This window comes from Electrophorus electricus, chromosome 4 (genome assembly GCF_041902795.1).
Source record: "Electrophorus electricus isolate QZ-2024a chromosome 4, ASM4190279v1, whole genome shotgun sequence".
NCBI classification, from domain to species: Eukaryota; Metazoa; Chordata; class Actinopteri; order Gymnotiformes; family Gymnotidae; genus Electrophorus; species Electrophorus electricus.
The window spans coordinates 25,067,267-25,090,666 of NC_137500.1; the positions used below are offsets into that span (position 1 = coordinate 25,067,267).

At 40.8% G+C, this 23,400-nt stretch overlaps 3 protein-coding genes across 8 annotated transcripts in view; 1 reads left to right on the forward strand and 2 right to left on the reverse strand.

Annotated features, from left to right (window-relative positions):
• The window catches only part of pcgf3 (polycomb group ring finger 3), a 56,651-nt gene extending 52,965 nt beyond the window's left edge, over nt 1-3,686 (reverse strand). For all 4 annotated transcript variants that reach the window (XM_081712899.1, XM_081712897.1, XM_081712898.1 and 1 more), the window contains exon 1: nt 3,573-3,686. The gene's annotated coding sequence lies outside the window, so the exon portion shown is untranslated. The remainder of the gene's footprint in view (nt 1-3,572) is intronic.
• Nucleotides 3,687-4,405: 719 nt separating this feature from the next.
• Nucleotides 4,406-13,773, forward strand: slc49a3 (solute carrier family 49 member 3). Of its 3 annotated transcripts, XM_027009626.3 has the most exons (10): nt 4,406-4,797; nt 9,020-9,178; nt 9,658-9,874; nt 9,995-10,071; nt 10,164-10,301; nt 10,457-10,573; nt 10,782-10,934; nt 11,577-11,734; nt 11,877-11,989; nt 12,755-13,773. In XM_027009626.3, exons 1-10 carry the CDS (start codon nt 4,651-4,653, stop codon nt 12,934-12,936), a joined length of 1,461 nt encoding a protein of 486 aa, XP_026865427.3. In that variant the 5' UTR covers nt 4,406-4,650; the 3' UTR covers nt 12,937-13,773. The 3 variants fall into 3 exon arrangements, with proteins under 3 accessions (XP_026865427.3, XP_081569022.1, XP_081569021.1); XM_081712896.1 differs by lacking the exon at nt 11,877-11,989; XM_081712895.1 differs by lacking the exon at nt 10,782-10,934.
• Nucleotides 13,774-14,164: 391 nt separating this feature from the next.
• Nucleotides 14,165-23,389, reverse strand: ncbp1 (nuclear cap binding protein subunit 1). Its single transcript, XM_027009611.3, has 23 exons — nt 23,206-23,389; nt 22,371-22,459; nt 22,112-22,212; nt 21,852-22,008; nt 21,657-21,764; nt 21,437-21,558; nt 21,067-21,136; nt 20,616-20,831; nt 20,035-20,132; nt 19,647-19,710; nt 19,283-19,393; nt 18,688-18,752; nt 18,450-18,512; nt 17,834-17,908; nt 17,635-17,738; nt 17,308-17,430; nt 16,995-17,097; nt 16,650-16,743; nt 16,214-16,317; nt 16,010-16,127; nt 15,613-15,756; nt 15,308-15,421; nt 14,165-14,878 (listed from the first exon to the last, which is right to left on the reverse strand). The coding sequence occupies exons 1-23, from the start codon at nt 23,237-23,239 to the stop codon at nt 14,765-14,767; spliced, it is 2,391 nt and encodes a 796-aa protein (XP_026865412.2). The 5' UTR covers nt 23,240-23,389; the 3' UTR covers nt 14,165-14,764.
• Between the last annotated feature and the right edge of the window lie 11 nt (nt 23,390-23,400).

A 23,400-nucleotide genomic window follows, 5' to 3' on the forward strand; every position in this document is an offset into this window, starting at 1 on the left:
ATCCTTTATATGCAGAGTTCAGAAAAGACAAGGGAATTCTTCAGTACCCGTTTTTGCCATTTCAAAAACAACACACACTGACTGTGACTGTGAGGGTAGGCCATTTAAAATAAAACACACACAGAGCACTTAAGTCAAGTGTGTTTGCACTCATGGCAATCCATTAATATCCCACAACAGTATCTTCCATTCTGATAAGCCCCACCATACATAACTGACCTTTGAACCCTTTCCAGGGCCAAGCATGGCATTTACTTTACTACATACCTTATACCAATGCAACTGTGGTATCTGATCATCTTTATGTCTAGTGTTTCTTGCCCCTGTGCCTAGTATGTTTACTCCTAATGTTACTTATATCTATATGGGAAATAGGTTGTTGAGATGTGCATTGTGCCTTGTGGTTTTATCTCATAGATGTCAATAATGATGGTACACTCATGTACTGTCAAGGACGTAGTCTGTTGAGCTTAAAAGTCCTCTATCGGACAAGTACCAGCAAATCCATTATATCTGATTCTGATCTTATGTTCTCGTGTGTATATTGTTTGTCTTGTATATAATCTGTATAATGTATATTGTATTGTTTGTACACCATCTGTATTGCTTGAGAGTAACCAACAGCCACAACCAAATTCCTTGTGTGTGTTAGCATACTTGGCCAATAAAACCAATTATATTGTCACCGGTTTCAGCATGTGTTAAACAGCCCGGGCAGGAACTTTTCAAATACAACTGAAACTATCAGTAGCAATCAGCAGTAGCCAGCGCCTCACATGCATTGCGTTTACACCCCTCTGCAAGGATGGCATGTAGTCTAAATCGAAGAGCTCCGAGTCGACTAAGGACAAGTAAAGCAGTGAATACCAGCAGAGTCTATCACACAAACCATTCTACAGTTTAACACAACATGTAATACAGAAATACAAATGGAAGCATGCAGTGTCCAACGCTTTGGAATGCTACGAATGGATATGACTGACCTACATTTCAGTGGAACAGAACGCCACCTGTGTCTTTACCCCAGGGCACAATAAGTACATGGTTTAATCAGTAGTGTGTCACAAGCACAACCAATATCAGAGATCATTACAAGAGACTGGACTTTCTTTTGGCAGTAATGAAGGATCAAATCACTTACCTTACCATCTGACAGCACAGACCATGTTTGTGTCATAAGATAATACAACCCTGGAACCTGTGTGAATCTACTCTGGAACCTACAAATAAGATGGCAAAATCAATGCTTTACGCACGCTGTCAACACCTGCAGGACCCACAGCAGAGGAAGAGGTCCACAGCAGTTGAGCAGCACACTGTAGAAAACACACTGCTTTGTAGCAGATGCCACCACTAATGAGTGTGTCTTCTCAATATGAAGAAACATTAATATGCCACTGAAATAAGTAGCTAGGAATGTGAAATATGAATCGGTAACAATACTCGGTATCGTGACTCCGGCTCAGCCTTTGAAATTGCACTGTCTCCTGTGGTCCCAGACGAATTCTTTGCATCAGACTCACTTCAGTGGTGTTTGCTAGCCTGTTTCATTGGTTAAGTGAACTAATATGCTAACCATTGTCCTAAGTACATTCAGCCAAGTCTAACTTCAGTAAACCTCAGAAAAATCATATGCATGTAAAAACAATTTTGGCTGAACTAAGCCCAAGGTCTGGGCTTTATTTCAGTTTAAAAAAAAAAAAAAAAAAAAAAAAAAAAAAAGGCCCCCAAACACATGTGGACATGAAGGCATTCAGTCAGCAACAGCTGGGTCACACTTCACAAGAACATTTTTGTATAATTTGCTTTGTTTTCAAAGCTTTCACTCGATCAGCGAGAATGGCTGCCTGCATTGCTTAATGTCTGACCACAAGCTTTACCCGTTTGAGAACTTGCTTTTCTAGACTCGCACTGAAAACACAGGCTGCACTGGCAGCTTTGTCTCAACGGAAAACCTTTTAGCTGCTGCCAGCAATGCGAAGGTGGCAGAAACACAACAAAACACAGGCCCCACCGAGTGTATATTTTCAAACTGGCTTTTTAACTTAATGTGAGTTTCGCACATCATATGAGGAGAAGAAAGCCATGCCTGATTACAGAATTTGATTACAGCATGCTATAATATCCAAATGTAGTTTAGTTCACAGTGATAATGCAGACCTTTCTTCTGTCATTTCTGACTCATTCATACTCTCCTACATGACAAAGGACAGTCAAACTAGAACACTGAGTAATGATCTGAACAAGCACAACTGACAGCCTAGCAGAATTTTTCCTAATTCTGCCAGTCCTATCCTGAAATACACTTGGCAGAATCGGGAGCCATTGAGAACTCTCAATCTTCCATAATAAACAAAATGGTAAAAATTCAGTTTACAGAAAACTAGTGCTCATCATTAAACATTTTTGGTAAAATTTACACAGATGACAACTTTTGCTTTTAGTCATTTCTGATTTGTTAAGCAACATTGCCTACTACAATCAGCCATCGATGCTTGAGAGCAACGGCTCCAGTGTGTCTGGCCAAGTGACCAATTTGTCTCTTGTTCCATCTTCAAACCTTAACATATTGTATATATAATGAGCTAAACCAATCCAAATCAATCATATTCATGTTCCATTTGGCATCACACTCAGCATTGTGGCTTTAATGGATCTCGGGTATTTGGTCAAAACATTTAAGAAACAGGTAACACTAATTGATCAAACGCGAATCACACTCCAAATTTATATCTAACGATCACGATCAAGTGAAGTTGAAACTGCGCTAAAACTGGGGCTTTTGATGGGATTAGGGTGATAGAATATCATAGCCATTCATAGCTGACTGTTTTGATCTACAAGTCAGTAGCAAAGACCGATTAATGATGTGGCCTCCAGCCAATCTTCGGGGCTGACAACTTAATATTGCAGTTCACCGACTCAGTAAGGTTTGTTTGGCTCTTTTCTGTAAATCGTTGGATACATCATTCCATGACGGTCTCTCAATCATGGGAGCAAGCCTGACATGTTGGGTCCAGTTGCTTTGCGAAGGATCAGGTTAGCACATGCTGCGGGGACAGAATCGGGTCTTTATGTTTTAACTTTCTTTTGTCCTGATTCAATGTAAGGATTCGATGGCCTAAGCACATTCATGCGAGGCAAATCTAAACTTTTAAAGCCTAAAAGTGGCTTATGGTGGTGGACTGACGGTTTTTTCAATAACATTCCAGGCTAAAGGAAAAAGAGAACTGGTTTCCCGAACCAAACAACACACGTAATGCAAAAGGACAAGCCATGCACGGGAAACCCGCACGACGGCACATTTAATGCGTTTCTACGAAACTCCTGCCGCACAAAATTACACTTTTTCTTCGGTAAAAGACAACCCCAGTAAGAAACGGCAGGGCCCGGCGTCGCCATACACCGCACGACCACATAGGCACACGTATAACAACACGTATAGCATGCATAGCTTCAAGCGGAAAGAAACAAGACAATAAATGAACATTCCTCGATTGAAGCTTAAAACCTGTCGGAAGATGTATTCATGCATTAGTGTGCAAGGATCAATTCAAGGTAAATTAACCAACCTGTTTATGAATAAAGCTCTCCGTTTGATATTGGGTTGAATCCGAGTTAAATCCACTATCAGTAAAACAAAGAGGCGAAAATGCCCGGCCAATTCCGAAACAGGCCGAAACGCCACACTCGAGGCCCTGTTGCGCATGCGCGGAGTTCACGGTGGGGTGGAGAATTGAATGAGTGAGGTGTGGAGTCCGGGATTAAATACAGTATAACGGTGACTTGCCTCATTCATGTTAGAAAGTCACATTGATAATATTTGGGAGACGCGACTTGGAAGTACTTTTGGATGAAATACGAATACTGAAAGTAGCTAAATGTTGGCTAATTGAGGTGGTAATGATTCAGAGGTATTGCTTATCTTTATTTCTTGAAATGCTTACAACATAGCCTTTTATAAATAAATAAATAAATAAATAAATACACATCTGAATCATTTGCGGATGACGTTGAAAATTATGGTATGGTAAAATTATAAACACCAGCGCCATTGTAGCTAGTGTAATAAGTGCATCAAACCCATAGGTAGTCTATGAAGTATGCAATTACAGACCTACACACATCTGTCCATCTGTTATTTTTTGATAGTGTCGCTTGTATTTTACACCTCAATGTCACCGCTGAGTTGAGAGGCCTGCCACTAATATATATGTTGTTAGAGACTGATCGTCGATAAAGGACTAGAAGTTGTACTATAGATAGGCTATTTATAACTTTTCACCTAAAAGGTCTATTTACAAGCTAGATGTTTCTAATAAAATGGCACGTGCATGCAGCGCCACGTGCCGTGAGTCATGAGTCACGAGTCACAGGGCGTGGTTATCTAGGTGTCGCGCGGCGTTCTAGACTAACCGGTTCAGGGTCTACCATCTTTTTACCGGTCTATACTGTGTTATGATTTCATTACCTGTTATCGTGGACTGACGTGGACCTTTTGCTACGGAGTACAGTTACTATTATTTGCTTTTCATGGATGAAACGGATTTCACTAAGAATAGTTTCAGTTTTTAAACTCAGTTATGCTCCTGCTTGAAAACTTTATCTTACGTCGTGATTGTTTCATTTTCTCACTGTACAACTTGACTCATGGATGATGGAGTACTCAGCACCAGTTCCACCGAAACACGAGATGAATATAATTCGACACGAAGGAAAACGGCTGACTTCAGAGTGTACAAAAGAAGATGGCTTATTTTATGTATACTTTGCCTACTAAATTGCTCTAATTCAGTGGTAGGTCATTCAACAAAGTCTGTTCTAAACCTAGGAAATACAATATATCCTTATCGCACACCAAAGTAGGTCGACAAGGGATCAAAGTAACACACTTCCGATCAATAAGAGGGGTAATTAGGTCCTGCTGGTTTTGTATGACCCACATATTTTCATTGCGGACGGGATAATTTCAGATTAAAACACCAAGGCAAGATATGAGCGCTTTTAATTTGTACTCAGAAGATATTATCTCCGCATTTCAGTGTTTTGGAAACGTATCCATGCTATATTATAATGAAATATCACGGTTGTACAGTTAAGCGCCCGTAGGAATTGCGTGGATTTCTACATAGTACCTAATATGTGATCTTATCATCGCTTAGGTCATAATAAATACAACACACAAAACATTTTACAGTGCTGTATCTATATTGATCGAATGGTTTAAGTTGTTGTAGTGTTTTCCCTTCGGGCTACATCCTCTATTTGCTAAGGTAAGCTGTGGGTTTTTAGTATACAACCTGCTTGGCTCTGTCGCTTTCAGTCTAGTCCTGGTGTGATGATCAGTAATTTATTAGTCCAGGTGCAGTTTCGTGTTAACTTTGGGTGTGAATTATAGCTGAGACTAACACTGATAAATTAAGAGTGTAGCCACTGAAGAATCGGTGTGTTTGCATTTTCTCATCTGGTTACACACTCCATTCCTAACATTGACTTATCTGCTCAAGTGAAGATAGTAATTGATAAAGACCACAAAGTACTCCGGTAATTCTCTCGGAACAAGGGCTTCTGACAAGTGCTGTAAATGTTTAAACAATGGTTATTGGTGTAAGTAGTATGTGAACATTTCTCTTTAGTAACTAAGCTTTTTACAGCTGTTTAGTCCTGCTCAGCATTTAGGAGGTATGGTCCTTGATACAAAACTATTTCAATTTATGTATAATATTGGAAACCTTTGCTCTGAAGGGCTTGTTTCAGATCTTGTCAATTATAAAATATAGAATCACTTCACTCCGAGCTGCTGCTGTCGATACTTTTCCTTATGTTTTGGATTATTGTGATGGTGCATGACCCAATCTCTTTTGAGTTCTAGATCACAGACAAGTGCCCTGACATTGTAATCCTGAATTTCTTCATTCACTTTGGAATTTTTTGGTCTCTTTTAATGAATATATTTCATCCAGGCCCTCAGGCAGGAAATCAGCCTCACATCATTATATTGTTTCCATCATGCTTCAAAGTTGAGATGAGGTTTGTATGTTTGATGGTACATAGTAGTTTATATGTTGTGTCTCTCATTCCTGCTACTAGGGGCTGGCTTGTCTCAGGGGTTCTTTGTGCAGTCAGTATCTTGGGTCTTGTTTGCCTTTATACACTCCTGCTTCGATTGACACAGTGCTTAGTGCTTTTTCTTGTGCTGCAATGATTAGTGACTCTAGTCATGCCTTTTCCAGCCATTGTAAAGATTGTCTTGCATCCTCATCTGTAATTCCATGGATGGGCTTATCCTGTCATGGCATCATGTTTCTACTTCCATGTTATCCATGTCTCTCATTAGCTCATCCTTGGGGGCCATTGCTTGGGTGTATTCATGGATTTTCTGTGTCTCATCCTGGATAGCCCCTTTGCCCTCTTTCCAGCTGGTGTAAATCCTTTGGATGTTGTATCATTGGTGGGAGTGCTCTGTGCATTGTGAGGAGTTTTTTGGTCTTGATATAGACAGTTTCCAGCTGCTGTCTTCGTTATTGTGCTAGCTGGGTGTTATTTTGTTAGCTGATGACTGGCAGCAGATATATGCTTGCAGCTTTGATCTCTTATTATTCCCATTCAGCTGGTCCTGGAGGACCTGGCTTACTCTATGGATTTATTGGAATGTGTCTTTCTGGTTTCCACTTCATGGATCCCATGTGATTAAAGAATCTCTACATAGCTGTCCTCCGCATCTGTTATATGGCCTTGTGATGGTTTAATTCCCTCTATCTTCATCATGTTTCCTCTTCCTCAGCTCTTTCCTTAACTAATCAGACTTCTCCAGACCAAATTACATTCCACTGTCCTTGCTGTAGATTCTGGTCTCTTGGTCATTGACTCACTGGTCTCTTCCAGTGAGTCAATGTCCCTTTCTGTCTGTGGTGATCTGGTTGAGAGGATTCAGGCCAGAACAGCAGAACAGCTTTGTTTCTCCTTGGTGGGTCTGTGTGTATGTGTATATAATATAATATAATATAATATTTTATATATATTTATATTTATATTATATATATATATATATATATATATATATATATATATATATATATATATATATATATATATATTCTTTTGCAACTTCTTCAAGTCTTTTCAACGTTTTACTTTTTTTTTCTACGATTCTCCAAATCTGTTCTGATTGGGCCATATCACACGTATTGCAACAGAATTCTGTTGTGAAGAGTAGACAACCAAAATTGAAATGGCAGAGCAAGTCAAATCTGCACCTAAATTGACAGTAACATTTGACTCCATTACTCTCGTTTAAATAAATAATTGTCCTAGAGGCTCATGGATTTTTTTCTTTAATGTCCTTCATGCATTAAAGGTAATGTAAAATATTGTGTAGGTTGATGGCTACTTAAGATTGACTTAAATCAAATCACGTTTTAGAAGCCATTCATGCAAAAATCCAGGTATTCAAAAGGGTTTCATTTTTCTTTCTTGTATTAAAATTTCTTGGCAGGGTGAAACACCATCCTCTTTCTTAGTTTGTCTCATTGAGCAAACTTGTTACTATGGAATATTCTGTTCCATCAAAACCCTATAAAATCAGAACTTTAAGCTCTATTAAAGTCCAGTTATGGGGACAGAGTACTAGATTTCTACTGTCTTTAATCAGAAGAACCATTCACAGCTCCAATGTAAGAAATGAGAAGTCTGAATGGAGGGGGGTGGTGGTCATTCAGGTACTGGAGGACCACCCTGTTGTTCTAGCTTTCCCACGCGTGAAGGGTATGATGAGTGAAGTCAGAGAAACTGTTGCCGTCCTGTGGAATCGGGGGAGAGCTATTGGACAGTTGAACGCAAGGAACTCGTAATACCATATCAAAGAGCAATAACACCGTTATTAAACAAATTAACTAAGTAAATAAAAATAAAATGAAAACAAAATGTCCCTCCACTCTACAGATTATTTCCCAGTGATGTACAGTAATGCAAGTTCCCTTTTTTGTTCCCAAAAGAAGTGGATGAATTTTCTGCTAATAAAAATGTCTTCCAAAAATATTTTAAGAAAACATAATTAGCACTAATTGACTAGCTAAAATAAAGCATAACACAAAGAATTTGGAAAGCACACAAATTGACAAGCTGTTTTTTTTTAATGTTGGCTGCGAATTTAAGATGTCCCAGTTTCCATCTGTTTTTGCAGACAGTCTTTGCACTGGTTCTGCTGCCGAACAGTAAAGCCATTGTGAGATCACATCAGCTGACAGTAGTCCCACTCAGCTGCATAAATCTATTATTTCTGAGCGTTAATAATGCCTCTTGTTGTGTGGAGTCTTGACGTATTACTACTGGTGAGCTGCTGACTTGGTCACAATTCTCACTGCTGTATTTGTATTATTAAAACACATCTGTTAGTAGTTGGGTTTATCAGACATGTTGGGGAGGCCAGGTCATAAGACTTTTGTGTGTCATATCCTTATAACTCTGATCACACAACTGGGGGCAGAGCAGTTCCATAAGCTGTCCGTCTACTGAGGCTGGGGACTTTGTCAATGATTTGAAAAGTTGCCAAGAGTAACACTAACACTGAAGCCAGTGCGTTCACTGATGGATCCTTCTAAGAACTGAGAACTGTGAACATTAATAGTTTCTGCACTGTCAATGAATTAAAATGCTGTCCAGTATAACCGGCTCAGGTCATGTGAGTTGAATTGTGCTTTTATAGTTCCATACTGTGATATATGGAAGTAAAAGTAGTTATGACAAAAGTGTAAAACAGTGTAAAAGTTAGTTTTGTCATAACCACAATTAACACAGTGGTATGGTACATTTTGAATACAATAAATTAATATACCTTGTCAAAGAAAAAACAGACTGTTTTGCTGACGCATTAAACACGTCAGATTCACTCATAGGTATTACTCTAGGTGGTCTGAATTGAGTGTTGTATTTTTACCTATGCACACACTTCATCTCCCTCTCAGTTTACTGAATGGTATCAACTAGTTGGCCGCTGTGTTGTTTGCCTTTTGCTCTGCAGCAATGGCTGACCTTCGCGCCCGTGGCGGATCACGTGGCAGAGAAGCTGTCCATTTCTCTGGACCAGGTCAACTGGCTCTCGGTTGTCTACATGGTAGTGGCCATCCCCCTGGGCTTTGTCACCACATGGATGCTGGATACACTGGGACTGCGGCTGACCGTGAGCAGAATAGCACACTTTTATGTTTTATTAGCCTTTCCTTTCCAAATAGCTCATAAATTGTATTACCTGTGTGATTTTATAGCTGGTACATTTTTGAGACATATTGTTGTGGGAAGATTACTGAGTTTAAGACTAATGCTATTACTGTACTTGTACAGGTATAACACAAACAGGGGGTGTACTCGTGCATGTATGATACAGAAAGAGGGTTTAGCTACAGTAAAAGGTAAAAAATGTGTATAAATATTGAATAAAATTAAGGCTTTGAAAATAAAGGTAGATATGAAGCAACTGTGAGCAAAACCTTGTCTATATTTACTCCAATCATAATACAAAAAAGGTGGCTAAATGATAGGTCTGCACTATGGATTTGGGTCAGAAGCATGTTTGGCATATTGAAAAGCTGGTGAGCCCTTGCTGGAGGCTGACCTTCCCTTAGCTGGTCCCTGTGCGTATGTTTGCTGTGACTTCCTCAGATGATCCTGGGCTCCTGGCTCAACATGACAGGGAGCGTGATGCGGGTGGTGGGCGTGCTCAGCTCTGTCCCACAGTGGGCCACGTTCCCCACAATCATAGGAGGCCAGACACTGGGTGCTCTGGCCCAGCCTCTGTTCATCTTCTCCCCTACCAAACTGGCGGCTCTCTGGTTCCCTGAGCACCAGCGTGCTACAGCCAACATGATCGCCTCCATGTGTGAGTCACTCATGAATAGTTTTAGATGATGTTCTGAAAAGGGAAAGTGAAATAACTAATAGTAATGTTCCTTATGTTTAAATAAGGGTAAAATATTTATAGAAAATATCCATTTTCCAGCAAATCCACTCGGACTGCTTTTTGCAAATATCTTCTCACCAATGATCGTTAGTGGTACCAACAGTCTTCTTATGCTGGTAAGACATAAATGAATGGTCATAAAGCAATGTGCATCCATTAATGATAGAGCATATGTCCCTTACACTGATGCTCTCTGTCATTGTTACAGCTCTTTATTTATGCTATACCTGCCATCGTAGTCTGTTTCCTAGCAACGGTAGGGATCCGGGAGAGTGTTCCCCCAACGCCACCCTCTGCCAGTGCAGACACCTCCAACTCTGAGCCGTTCCTACAGGGCATTAAACTGGTACTCTGAACACATACAAATCTACACATTCAAATCTAAGAATCCTGTACCACTAGTACCATTGGGACATAACTTCAGCTAGTTATGTGCTGGCCAAGCTCCCTGCACCACCTTCTCCTGTAACGGGAGATGTACTCTCTCCGTCACCCCTGCAGCTGCTGACAAACAAGGCCTATGTGATGCTGCTGTTGAGTTTTGGTTCAGGGATTGCCATCTTCACCTGCTTCTCCACCCTTCTGGAGCAGATCCTCTGTGTCAAAGGTTACTCCAGTGTAAGTTAGCCACTGCATGGGACCGAATCTGCCTTTCCTTTCAGAAGGCTTACACCAAAAATAGCCTCTTTGTATTTTCACCTTTGGAATTTTTCCTTTTTTTTTTTAAACAATGCAGTGCATTTTCAATGACTAAAATGCAGTTAAAATAAATTGGTGCATATAACACAATGAAATGTTTCATTGGCTCGTTGACTGGCTGTGGCAGGACTTTGCAGGGCTGTGCGGTGCCCTCTTCATTGTGTTTGGTGTGATCGGCGCTGCCTTCCTCAGCCTGTTGGTGGACAAGACGAAGAGGTTCACAGAAGCCACCAAAATAAGCATGTGCCTTACATCTCTGTCCTGCACTGCCTTTGCAGTGGTGAGTGGAATATTGAGACCCTTGAGGCATTTAGGACATCCAGTCATTTTAGCAGGCAATGCAGAGCAGGCACTAGGAAGGCAGGCCAACAGGAGCTTACATGCCTGAGGTGCCAGATGACCTACTGAATTCTGTAGCAGTGACTTTTGCTTCATTGTCTGGTTTTTAAAACATGCACCAGGATCAAATTTGCAGGTCACAGTAATTATTTATACTTAATGCACTAATTTTATTTACTAATTACTTCTAAATAATAGCATCAATATTCCAGCAGATTATTTTTAGTTTTTTATTCTAGTGTATTGACTTGTAACATGATAATTTATAACTATTAAGGCCAGTTTCCTGGACATGGATTAAGCCTGGTCTTGGGCTAAATTTTAATGCCAGTGGTGATTCACTATTGAAGTTCCCTTTTTTCTCTCATCTACATAAAGGACCGTTTTGGTCTGAAGAATCAGCCCTTAAAAGAAAATGTGAAAATCTATGTTCTAAGTGGTACTAAAGGTATATGAGAAAATACTTATACAGAGTAAAATCATTTTTTGACTCGACAACAATAACTATACACTAGCAACTGGGAGGCAAAATACAAAATCCATGTTGAATTCAGTATGATCTCTATGCTGTGGTTCCAACCAGGTTTCCCAGATGAGGGAGCAGAAAGCCATTGTTATTGTCGCTTGTGTCCTCTTTGGCTTGTTTGGATTCGCTGTCTATCCAGTTGCCATGGAGCTGTCAGTTGAGTGCTCCTATCCAGTCGGAGAGGCAACTTCAGCTGGAATGATCTTTATTTCAGGGTATGTATGATTTCACACAATACAGTATACACTTTATAAGGCCTTGATCATATACACTGTACATTTTTGGGTTCAGTAGAGCTATTTACTCTTCCTGTGAAGTAGGCTGTGACCGAGTTAGTGTTTGGTCTCGGTTCATTAGGCAGGTCCAGTCAATCATCTATATCGTACTGCTGCAAGCCCTCACCACAACGAAGGCGGATTCCTCTCTCTCCAAATGTGCTGCCGGTGGCGATGCCAACCTGAACTGGATGGGTGAGGGTGCAATTTGACCAGCACAGACTTCCTCTTAGTGTGACATGAGAAGCCTAGCAGGAGTGAGCCTATGACCGTGTACGTTCTGTGAAGAAAAAACAGAGGCATGAAAACCACACGTTCATTCAAAATGTGACTTGAGAGTTGCCGAAACGTACAAACCGCACGGTAAATTACGTAAGTATAAGCAATTATCAGTGCAATTGAGTACCAGCATAGCAAACCACAGATCACTAGAATTCACAGCTCAAGTTGTCAGCTAATTTGTAGTTACCCAATTTGTGGCTCTGCATAGTTAAACCTCAGACTGGTATACGGTCATTATTACCATACATACGTAGCACCTCAGAAAAATAGTGTGATGTAAACTCTCACTCATCAGGCTCACCCTAAATGTTTGTTCCCCCTTAGCATATGCAAGCTAAAATGTGATCAACTTCTTAGTATGAGAAGCTACAGTATTTGTACGTATAAGCCCACATGTTGGTATGCTAAAAGTGGCAATCTCAGCAAAGACTTTTTTTACCTTTGTGTCCATTGTTGGCGTTTACTGCGTCATTCTCATGCCCGCCTCCCCGAATAACTATCCCTTGTATGAAGAGTGGCAGCAGGCCAGTGAGGGAACACGCCAACACAGACATCCTCTCCGTGTTTCTTGGCCGGACATGTCTTGATAATGATAGTGATTTGGCTGAGCTCCAGCCATTGATTTGTCTCGTCCTCCCCTCTCTTTCTTCTGTTCCATTTGTGCACACACACACACAGTGCCAGTTCTGGTGATGGCGGGGCTGTGCTGTCTGGGTTCCTGCGGCTTCGTGATCATCTTCCGCACGGAGTACCGGCGGCTCCGCACAGAGGCCGCGGTGGTGGAGGCTAGGGACGAGTCCTCACAGGCAATGCCGGAGCAGGCGCTAGGAAGGCAGGCCGGCAGGGGCTCGCATGCCTGAGGTGCCAGATGACCTACTGAATTCTGTAGCAGTGACTTTTGTTTTGAAAACATGGTTTTGAAAACATGCACCAGGATCAAATTTGCAGGTGTTTAAGTTCATCCTCGACTGCACAGAAATGTTTTTTTACTTGATGCACAAATTACTTCTAAATAATCGCATCATTATTCCAGCAGATTATTTTAAAGTTTTTTTTATTCTAGGTTATCGAACTGTAACACGATAATTTATAACTATTAAAGGTCAGTTTCCTGGACATGGATTAAGCCTAGTCTTGGGATAAATTGTAATGCCAAAAGTAAATCCACTATTAAAGTTCCCTTATTTTTTTACATCTACATAAAGGACTGTTTTGGTCTGAAGAAGCAGCCCTTTAAAAATCGTGCAAATCTATGTTCTAAGTGGCACTAAATGTATATAAGACAATACTTAAACAAACTAGTCATTTTTTACTCAACAATAACTATGCAATAGCTGCTTTGTGAAGTAATACAGTGCAGATGACAGAACCAGCATGGACAATAATGCTGAAAAGATTTCAAATGTCTAACTCTTATGGGCAGCTGGTGCTCTGTTACCTGAAGACAAAGGCATAGAATAGAAACTAGATACACAGCCATTTCACATATGTACAAAATCTTGAGGCATGTTGCCTACCTAAAAAAAAATATACTGGATTAATAATTGTTATTAAAAAGGTATACCCATCTATCTAAAATGGCCATGTAATTGCTTTTTCTGTCAACATGTAGTACTTTTACAGCATGTTCATTTGGTAATACAGATTATGGATTACTTTTTTTTAGTATTTAAAATAAACAACTTTGCTGCAACACATCCTGAGTCATTTTGGGTTTTTACAATGATGCAGCAGTGGCCAACCCAGCGAAAAACTGGACCATGGACAAACCTATATTCTTACATAGCAAACATACATAGCAAGCTTGTTTTAGAGGGGGTAGTTCTAGTCAAGTCAAATGTATATATTCTCACTTGCCAATTAGAATATATAACAAATCATTTCATCCTTTATCAGGCTACCTTCAAAGCATCTCTTAGACCTGGAGACCTGTCTTGTAACTCTGACAAATTTAGTAGTCGGCACATTCTCCACAGTGGACAGCTAAGGCAAGTGTGTGTAATTTTTAAACAGAAAATTACACCTAACTGCACTCTACACACAAAATAATCTGTTATTGAAGGGTTTAGACAATAAACACCCAGGGTGTTGGGTAACTGGTCTCATTCATATTTTATATCAAAACAATTGTGTAATTTAAATCAGTAGAAAAAACAAAAATGAGACTTTTTTAAAAAAGGAAGACATTTCAGTGTATTTCTTTACAGTTCCAAAATACCCCATTACAGCATCAGAAGAGCTTAAACAATGCAGGCTTAGACTCTCAACTTATTTAATCAATCCTCTTCCAATCAAAAACACATAAAATACATATAAAAATGCTGACATTTCTGAGATCAGGTCCCCCCCCCCCCAAAAAAAAGGAAAAAGAAAAACACTGCACCTGCCCAATTAACCTTGAGTTTTAAAAAGACCTCAGTTTTATGGCCAGCACAGAACCAAAAGGGGGGAAATGAAGGAGGGGGGGGGGGGGGGGGGGGAAATCTACACGAGTATCAATAGCCCTCCAGTAGCACTACTGGAGGCCAAAACAAAACCATTTCCAAAGCTCATCTCATTTGGTGGACATAACCAATACTTTGAATGCCATACAACATACAAGCCAAAGCTAAACATTCGAACTGGGGGGGGGGGGGGGGGGGGGGGGGTCTTAGCTCGGCGCTTAGCTGTAGAGCCTCCGCTGCATCCTCATAGCTGAAGGGCGCAGAATTGCTGGTACACAGCCAGGATGTGGTGGTCCAGCTCGGCTGTGAAGAGCAGGTTCTCCAAGGTTCCCATGTACTGCTGGATGGTCACATGATGCTGCCAATTGCACAGAGGAACAAATTGGTGCAGTTATGAAATGTAGCCTTATAATTACCAACAGATACCTACCAGAAGCATTTTACATGTGCAGTACAAGGGTTTGCTGTTCTTAGACCAATGTCTGTCTGTTACTATAAGGGGATTTGTTAAGAATTGCAGCTTTGTTTAATAACAGCATCCACCATGAGTTCTGTGGTCCTGCAGATAAGGTTGCATCATTAGCAAAAATTTTAATGTATGTAGATCATAGTTGATTTTACCTCAAAGAGACTTAACAGCCATTTATGAGATACCTGCTGTTTAATAACCATCTACCGAGAGCACTGCTTTCATCTATAGTAGAAATGTTGACTAAACTGATATGTCCGTCTATAAAGCGACGGCTCCACCTTCCCATTTCTCAATGGTATATGAAATGAAGAGTACCATGAGGAAGATCTGCTGCAGTCGCTCAATGCAGTTCTTGTACCAGCAAGTGTTGATGTCTACGCTCCCCGTCTCACAGCGTACCAAGTGCTCAGTCAATATCATGATGAAACGCTTGGGTGGGGGAGAGGGAGAGTAGTTATAATCTCTCAAACAAAAACCATCTTATTCAAAATCTAAAGAATCTAAGCAGGTTTAGGTTTTTTAAAACCTCAGTAGATATCCATTAGGTGTATGTTTGTGCATGTCTACACTCTGTCAACAGACTTAAAACTATATTAAGTCTGGCTGAACTTGGGCCTTACCTGGAAGATGACGAGGAAGAGGTTCTTCTGTTCACTCTGCGCTGACTCCACCTTCTCCTGCAGCCGCTCAATCTGCTCCTCAAGCTGACCATCCTCATCTTCACTGTTCTTCTCCATGTCCTCTTCATCACCACTGTCCTTTTGCTAAAGATGAACATGCTTTTAACTTCATTAGGCTTCGAACACAACGCCCTCCCCCGCCTGGTAGCCGCGGCTCTTTGCTATTGCAGGTGACGTTGCTGACTTGGACTAGCGATCATGATGAACACATCCCGATTTGTGCTGGCCAGACAAGTCACAGCACCGGTGTCTCAGCAGGGCACTCTGGGTTCAGGTTTCAGCGTGTCATGTTTCGGCGCAAGTTTCAATGTGTTGGGAGGCCCTGCTCTTTCCATACCTTCTTGTGCTGCTGCTTCTCCAGCTTATCCTTGGCCTCTTCCAGCTCCTTCTGGATCTTCTGCACGTGCTTGTTCATCTTCCGGATGGTGGAGTGAAGAATCTCCCACACGTAAAACCTGACCACAGCATACGTGCACAGCAAACGTTAGGGGCCGTAGAGCACAGAAAACATGAGCAAGCAATTCAGGTCATGAAGACTTGCCTGGTGAAATCATGAGCCATGTCAGGAGAGAAGATCCAGTTGGCCACAGCAGCGCAGTCAACTATCTGTGTGCGAATCATCTTATCCACCAGCACTGAGATCATCTGCTAGGCAGACAGGCCAACCGTAAACACGAAAGCATAAAGTTGCCCAAAGGCGCTGCTTAGTCTGAAGAAGCTAACCGTGATGACAGAAAATAGATTCATAATACGAGAACGCTTTCTGCTCCACTTTGACTCATAAATTTATCCTTAGGGTATTTCGCATTACGGTACTGATTTGCAGTAGTAATCCTGATGACACCATGCACTCAGATCAGGATGGCCAGAGCAGACAAGATATAAGATTCTGTGATCCATGTCCACAGGACTGAGAATCGGGCTGTGTATAGCCGAGGGAGAGAAATGCGTGTACAGGGAAAATGCACGGTTGTGACCTGTGGGTGGTTCCTCCAGGCTTCATAAACCACCCTGAGAATGTGCAGCTTCCCCTCATCGCTCTCAGTTAGCGTCTTTAGCACTTCATGGAATCTAGATTAAAAGGAAAAAACACAGCATAAAAAAGTTAGTATTTAAATAATAATTTTAAAAATACTCCAAACTGCTAATTTTCCACAGCCAAACAATATGACATGTTTCCATTGCTTAGAACATGAGACAAGATGTCCACTCCACAACAGACGTTTACGGTTACTCATCATTGGTCAGCCATGGTAGGGAGTGGGGGGGGACCACGAGAGCTGCAGGCTAGTAAGCCCGGGGCTCTGGAACATTGCACTCACTTGGCAAGGGCACTGAAGGAATGGCTGAAGGACTTGGCAGCCAGGTGAAGCAGTGTCTGCAGGAACACGTCTATTTTCAGTGGATTGAATCCATCGCCCTCATCTGGAGAGAGAGAAGAACTGCGTCTCAAAGCTTCCACACGCCTTAAAGAAACTACCCCGAGTCTAAGACTTGCATGCAAATGTAAAATGATGCAGACGATCTGCTTAAGTAACAAGAGGTTCAACAAGGAGTGACTTTCAGTTATAGAAAAACAACAAATTTACAGCATACTGTAATGAGAAAGTAAGAGAACTACAGAAAGTAATGTACCATCATCCTCCTCCTGGTTGGGATTGGGCAGCTCTTTCAAGGTGGTTAGAATCTCCTCATTCGAGGCACGGTTCTTGATGGCATTCCCCACTGCTATGGCCACAGCATAGCCAGGCAAAGAACCTGTGAAATCATCACTTGAAAAGTTTCACCTACAAACTAGAAAAACCACGTTGACAAGTTCATTTCAATTACACATGCTTGTCTTTTCCTGTTCTCCAGTATCATATTAAATAAGGGAATTAAACAGCAGTCTATATTCAGCTAACGAATACAAAAACAAGTTGCTGAATTTGAGAGGTTACTAAAATAGCCACCAGTACTTACTGTTACTCTCATCTCCATATTTGTAGTGGTACTGTGGTTCGGCTGGGATTAAAGCAGAGAAACTAGGAGGCACAATATCCACTATCCGCTGGTGATAGGACAGCCTGCAATTCACAAATAAATGCCCATGTTTGACAATATTACGATGAATGTGGTGGATGAACAACTCTCCCATCGTGCAATGAGACAGAAAACTCACCTCATGCATTTTTCTAACACCTCTCTCACAAATTTGGGCTTGGGTTTTTCAAGGTCCACTGTTAAACAGTCAGCCCTAAAATAAAATAAAAAAAAACACAAAACAAGGAATCGATACAACACTGGTTGAATGAGGTTTCAAGTCAAATGATTAAGGACCCAATCATCTAAAATTATTAAGGCACCAAATGAGAACTGCTGTCACTTGCAGACTAATTTTGTACTACACTAAAGAATTTTCGAACACTAGCTGTTACATCACCACATGCATTAAAGCAAATACTTTTAATATTTTCATGAAAACTAAAAATATAGAGTAGTTGTGGTCTGGCAATAGCCATACTGTTTCAGTAATTGCTGCTCACGGTTTTTAAGCTATCACCCATCCCGTTCCTTTATAAATCAGTTCCACCTGTTCCAATCCCTCATGCAGAGCTCTGCACGCAACACTTCTGCTGAGAGCAACACTGTGCAAGCAACGCGTCATTATCTTGGAATTAAAATCAGATTAAACTAATGAATATGGATGAAAAAGCAGTCATGAAGCTGGATGTGCAAACACTACATCTTATCCCCGAGTGGATGCGTTATGTATACAGATATAAGGTGGAGCTCACCAGTCATCCCAGCTCCATCTGAATTGAAAGTTGCTCAGATGATGAGAGAACCAGCTGATAAATCTGAAAAGGGAAAATAAAATTGACGTTTGCTCCGTTTCAAAACGCATACCTATAACCTAGCTTTTAACTCTCAAAAATAAATACATACATAGAATAATAACATTATTATTATAGTAGGCATGATTATTTTTCCCAGGTGGATTATGACAAATCTGGTGGTGTATTGCATACTTACCGGTCTATGCATGTTGTGTTCATGGTCTCCAGTCTCATGTACAGCATTTCTGTGGCCTGGGCAAGCTGAGTGAACGCATGAGTTAATATCCATAACCAGTTTAATCTATACAGGCCATGTACACACCTGCAGGGCCATCTGTGAGTTATTGTGATAATTAATGATAACCTAAATTTACATTATCATCTTCACAACAACATTATCATGTTGCAAATTCAGTTAAGAAGCACGCATTACCAGGGCCTTTGATCATTTTCAGTCAATAGGTTCTCAATGTTTGTTTGATTTGTAGCCAAAATTTGAACACCACCCTTGTTCTGGACAAGCATTTTTCATTCTGAGTACAGCTCAGTAACTGGTCATGTATACGGGAGTATTTTTGTTTCATTTGCATGTGCCCCAGCATTCTTTGCCAGATTTAAAATGTTATAATCTTTTCAAGTGATGGTTTTCAAAAATGTATATTTGTAGTTAACTAGTCGGTCATGCTGCGGCCAAAAATTAAAAGCGGTTTTCATATCGTTCATTGGCCCAAGGCCAGCGCACTGGTGGCAAACACCTGTGTTCTGAGGAGAGAAGCAGCAGGAAAGGATACGACTTGAGGCAGGGACCCAGGCTGCAGCTTACAGAGCTCGATCAGTAACGCCGTGTACATCACATCAATGTGCGGAGGAGAAGGCAGCTGGAACAGCTCCCCAAAGATCACCTAGAGGCATACATTAAGGGCTACCCAGTGAGAGGTGGTGCGCAAGACACATCACAGTCATGACATCTGTGCTAATTATTGATGCTTGGGGGAGGGGGAAAAAAAACTGAATCTTGTACGATGGTTTTTCAACATTATAAGGAGTTTTGGTGGGGACTGACACTATAAGGGCAACAATCGGTCATCATAAAGAAAAAAGAAAAAAAAAAAAACTTGTCAAGTACTGCAATTACTGCAGACTTTAACAACATACCTCAACAATGTGATAGTTCAAAGGAATCTTGTTTTTGCCAGGATAGCTCAGCAACTGAGCAGCACTGAAGACAAGCACAAAACATAACAGAGAGAACAGCATATTAGTTAATGCAGTCTGTCTTAATAATATACTTAAATCTACTTAAATTAAAAATTGAGCTGCACGTACTTCATATTTTTCCACCCTCATTTTACCCAGAAATCAAATGTGGTCTAAGCAGTTTCATCAACTTTGCAAATAAACACGCATGATTACAATATCCAAGATATATCGCATTCACCTCTGATGTAGTGTGTTACACAATACCATGCAGTGAGACCTCAGGGCAGTAAGGCAATACTGAAGAATATTTAATGTGTCATTAAAGTGCAGTGAGAGCGCTCACCAGGTCTTCCTCTCTCTCCAGTGAGACTTGATGATGCAGTGTAGGTTCTCTTCAATCACAAACCTCTCCACAGAGTGGCTGCCAGGCATTACGGGACCCTGAAACCACACAAACACAGCACTGTAGCACTCAAGACACTGTAGTTAGCCATCAGAGTCCTGATGTAGGAACTGCTTTTAATGAAAATTAAATTGAAAAGGGGGAGGAGTCCTTGAACTCTGGTTTTATTTTTGAGACACCTCATACAAATGGTTCTGTGTTACATCAATAATGAAACAAAGTTTAAAAACAGGGTAAAGATGAGTGTGCAGAATCCATAAGATAAGGGTGACATGTAGTCTTGGACTAACTTGCAAAGCTTAACTTGTCAATCACCAATGGAAAATTCAACCTTAGTCCTTATCTGGGCTGCTCCAAAATTTTATTAATAGCTTATAAAGCTCATGTTTATAATGATATGTTTATAGAGAATATAAAAACAGCCATTACACACTCAAACAGTTTACTGACATTTAAAAAGCTTTAACAGGCAGAAGTTTTGCTGCTGGCCTCCACTTAGGCCAGCCCTGCCCAGGACACACCTCAGGGGCATCAGTGTAGTCAAACATTCGGAAGACGACGCGAGGCATGGGGTAGAGTGCCTCGTCAGAGTGGGCTGGTGGGGTGAATGGGGGCAGGTTGTGCTGCAAGGCCTCACACAGCACACTGTCGAAGGCAATGTACGGCCTCAGGATGTGACGCTCCTGCCAGCGATCCTTCTTCAACTTCTGCACCTGAGCCCACAGACAGTCCAGGAACTAGAACAGGAGAGGATTTAAAGTAAAATAACAGTTACCACATCTCACTCCAAGCCCTTCTCAGTGCCCCGCCCACCACTGACAATAATTAACACACTACAAATTTGATTTGTTTTCTTTGGTCTTACAAAGCTCACTGCATTCTGCACTGCTCAGTGCTCATAGCTTCATGTCTCCTTAGTCAGGACTAACTAAAGGCCAGCCTGGGTAGGCCTGGGGGAGGAATGAGCCTCACCTCTTCCTGAGGGTGGGGCTTCTCTGCTGTCCACACCTGGAGCATGGGCACATGGACCTTCTGCCGCCTCCTGAACAACATCACAGGTTTTACTTTCAAAACCTGAAACCTCACAGTTTCAGCTGCTCTTCATGCTAGCAACAAAGTTTTCTCTTTATTTTATCAGGCAAGTGAAAAACCTCCATAATGGCATACACAGAAAATCCTAATTAAATGCTGACCAAGAAAGCCATTTGACAAATTTAATATGTATTTAGACTGCACAGTCAGAAACGAATAGCTCTGCACTCTGACATCATTATTTCCTTCATGTGCTTCCTTTATCAAAGGAAAGAGTTAATTAAAAAAGCAAATAACAATAAGGACGCACTTCAGATAGCCATCAATCTGATTGAGAAGTCGATCCATTTCCACATCCTTCTTTTCATAGAGCTCTTTCCCAACCCAGGGCAAACAGGACAGCACAGCATACACATACCAGTCAGAGCGCACCTGGAAAGGTGCACACGTTAGTTATGCTCTGGAGTCTTCCCATGTATAGGCTAATAAGAAGCTCAGTGGAAGCCGTTTGAATAAATCTAGAACATTACCTGTGGTATTTCCTCCTCCTGTGTGACACTGACAAAGTTTTCAAACATAGCAACCATGGATGGAGCAGCAATGACGTGGCAGTTTACCAAGTCACTAAGGAAACGCACCTAAGCAAGCAACAGAACAGGTCAGAAGTAATGCAGACAGTAAGAGTGTCACTTCAACTTTCTTAGCTAATTGTATAAAATACATACCAGGTAAACTGCTTCAGAGTAGAGGTTTGACTTCAGTGTCTCCTTGAGCTGCCTGATCATAGCCTCAACAAATTCCCCGCCAAAGTTGTAGTTCCGTGCATTTAAAAGGCCCACCAGTGTAGTGTACACTGTTAACTTTTCTGGCAACAGTCGTGCACTGTCAAAAAACATTTTATAGTCACATGCAATATTTTGAAAATTACATTCTGAATTACAGACATAGGAAACCTTTTAGAAGGACATAAAAAAAAATTACTTACACAGCACACAAGATGCGCAAGATTTTATTTTTATAATTAGGGAGATCTGCTTCCAAGACACCTGCAAGACCTTCCAAATTACTCTCCAAAGAAGAGGTACTCTGGGAGGAGGGAGACCAAGTTAATAGTGAAAAAAATAATACAAGTTCATACTATTTGCCTTAACTGCAATTAAAACCAAAATTGTAAACAACACCAATAACTTATTTAATGCTTTTCTACTGGAAAAAAATGCATTAAATTTTGCTTAGTATTTTACCTTTTCTCCAACTCTGCAAATCAATGATTCAAGCCGATCCTCGATTTCAATTGGCTCAGACGTCCTCCTCCTTTTATGAGGCTGTCCACCTGATGTTGATGACAGTGTTTCCATTTTTACATACAGTATTCAGCAATCAGCTGTCTTACTGTTGACTAAAGATCCTTGCTAGAGGACCACAGTGTAATAATATAGTCCTACCTGTTTACAGATAATAATAATAATAATAATAATAATAATAATAATAATAATATTACTATTCCAAACATAACTAAATTTCTGTGTTTAGAACAATATTATTGCTATGTAACCAGTACGGCTGTTATCTACTTATCTAATATATTTCGTTTCTGTTTACTCTGTAATGGGGAATATTCATTGAGCGGGAAAAAGAAAGAGTAAATAAACAATGCTACAGCCTCGTTTCCAGAGAGGCATAAGTAATTACATTAACCACAAAAGTACTACAATAAAACCATGCCATCCACATAGAAAAGGTAAGTAGAAAATTAACGTGACGGCGCTCTAACACCCTCTCTGCGAGAGAATGAATCAACAGCATTACTCTCTAAAGCTAGTCATGCTAGCTAGCGGCTAACTAGCTAGTTTGGGGCTAGCATGCAAATTTGTCATAGATACTTTGCACGCTTGCAAATTAACTGCAACTATACAAAATTACGGAGCCTGTAGGACACTCTAAACATTGCGGTCTTACTACACGTATGTCTGGTTGCTGTTGCACATTTTTGTAAGGTTACCACCACAATTAGCAACAGTGCCACAGCTTTGAATACCGTGCGAGAGGGCTCATTCTAGCTGGCTAACATCATCTCACCATCATTCTCGTCGCTGTGCCTTCTCCTTGACATCTTACCGCCTAAGTTAATCGGTTTTTAAATTGTATTTAAACCAATTATATCGCGTTTCCTTATGATTATTCAACACAACTAAAATTCAGTTTACCAAACTTAAAACGTCTCAAAGATAGCTAACTAATTAGCTACAGCAGCCGGGCCAATGCTGAAAATAA

What these genes read in the sequence shown, in the direction of transcription:
- slc49a3 (XM_027009626.3), top strand. Translation starts at nt 4,651, where the DNA reads ATGGATGATGGAGTACTCAGCACCAGTTCCACCGAAACACGAGATGAA. An exon ending in CCAACAGTCTTCTTATGCTG is followed by an intron (nt 10,072 to 10,163) that starts GTAAGACATAAA and finishes TCATTGTTACAG; the next exon opens with CTCTTTATTTATGCTATACC. An exon ending in TGCCAACCTGAACTGGATGG is followed by an intron (nt 11,990 to 12,754) that starts GTGAGGGTGCAA and finishes ACACACACACAG; the next exon opens with TGCCAGTTCTGGTGATGGCG.
- ncbp1 (XM_027009611.3), bottom strand. Translation starts at nt 23,239, where the DNA reads ATGTCAAGGAGAAGGCACAGCGACGAGAATGATG. An exon ending in CCTGGAGGAACCACCCACAG is followed by an intron (nt 16,318 to 16,649) that starts GTCACAACCGTG and finishes TCTGCCTAGCAG; the next exon opens with ATGATCTCAGTGCTGGTGGA. An exon ending in TGCAGCAGATCTTCCTCATG is followed by an intron (nt 14,879 to 15,307) that starts GTACTCTTCATT and finishes TGCAATTGGCAG; the next exon opens with CATCATGTGACCATCCAGCA.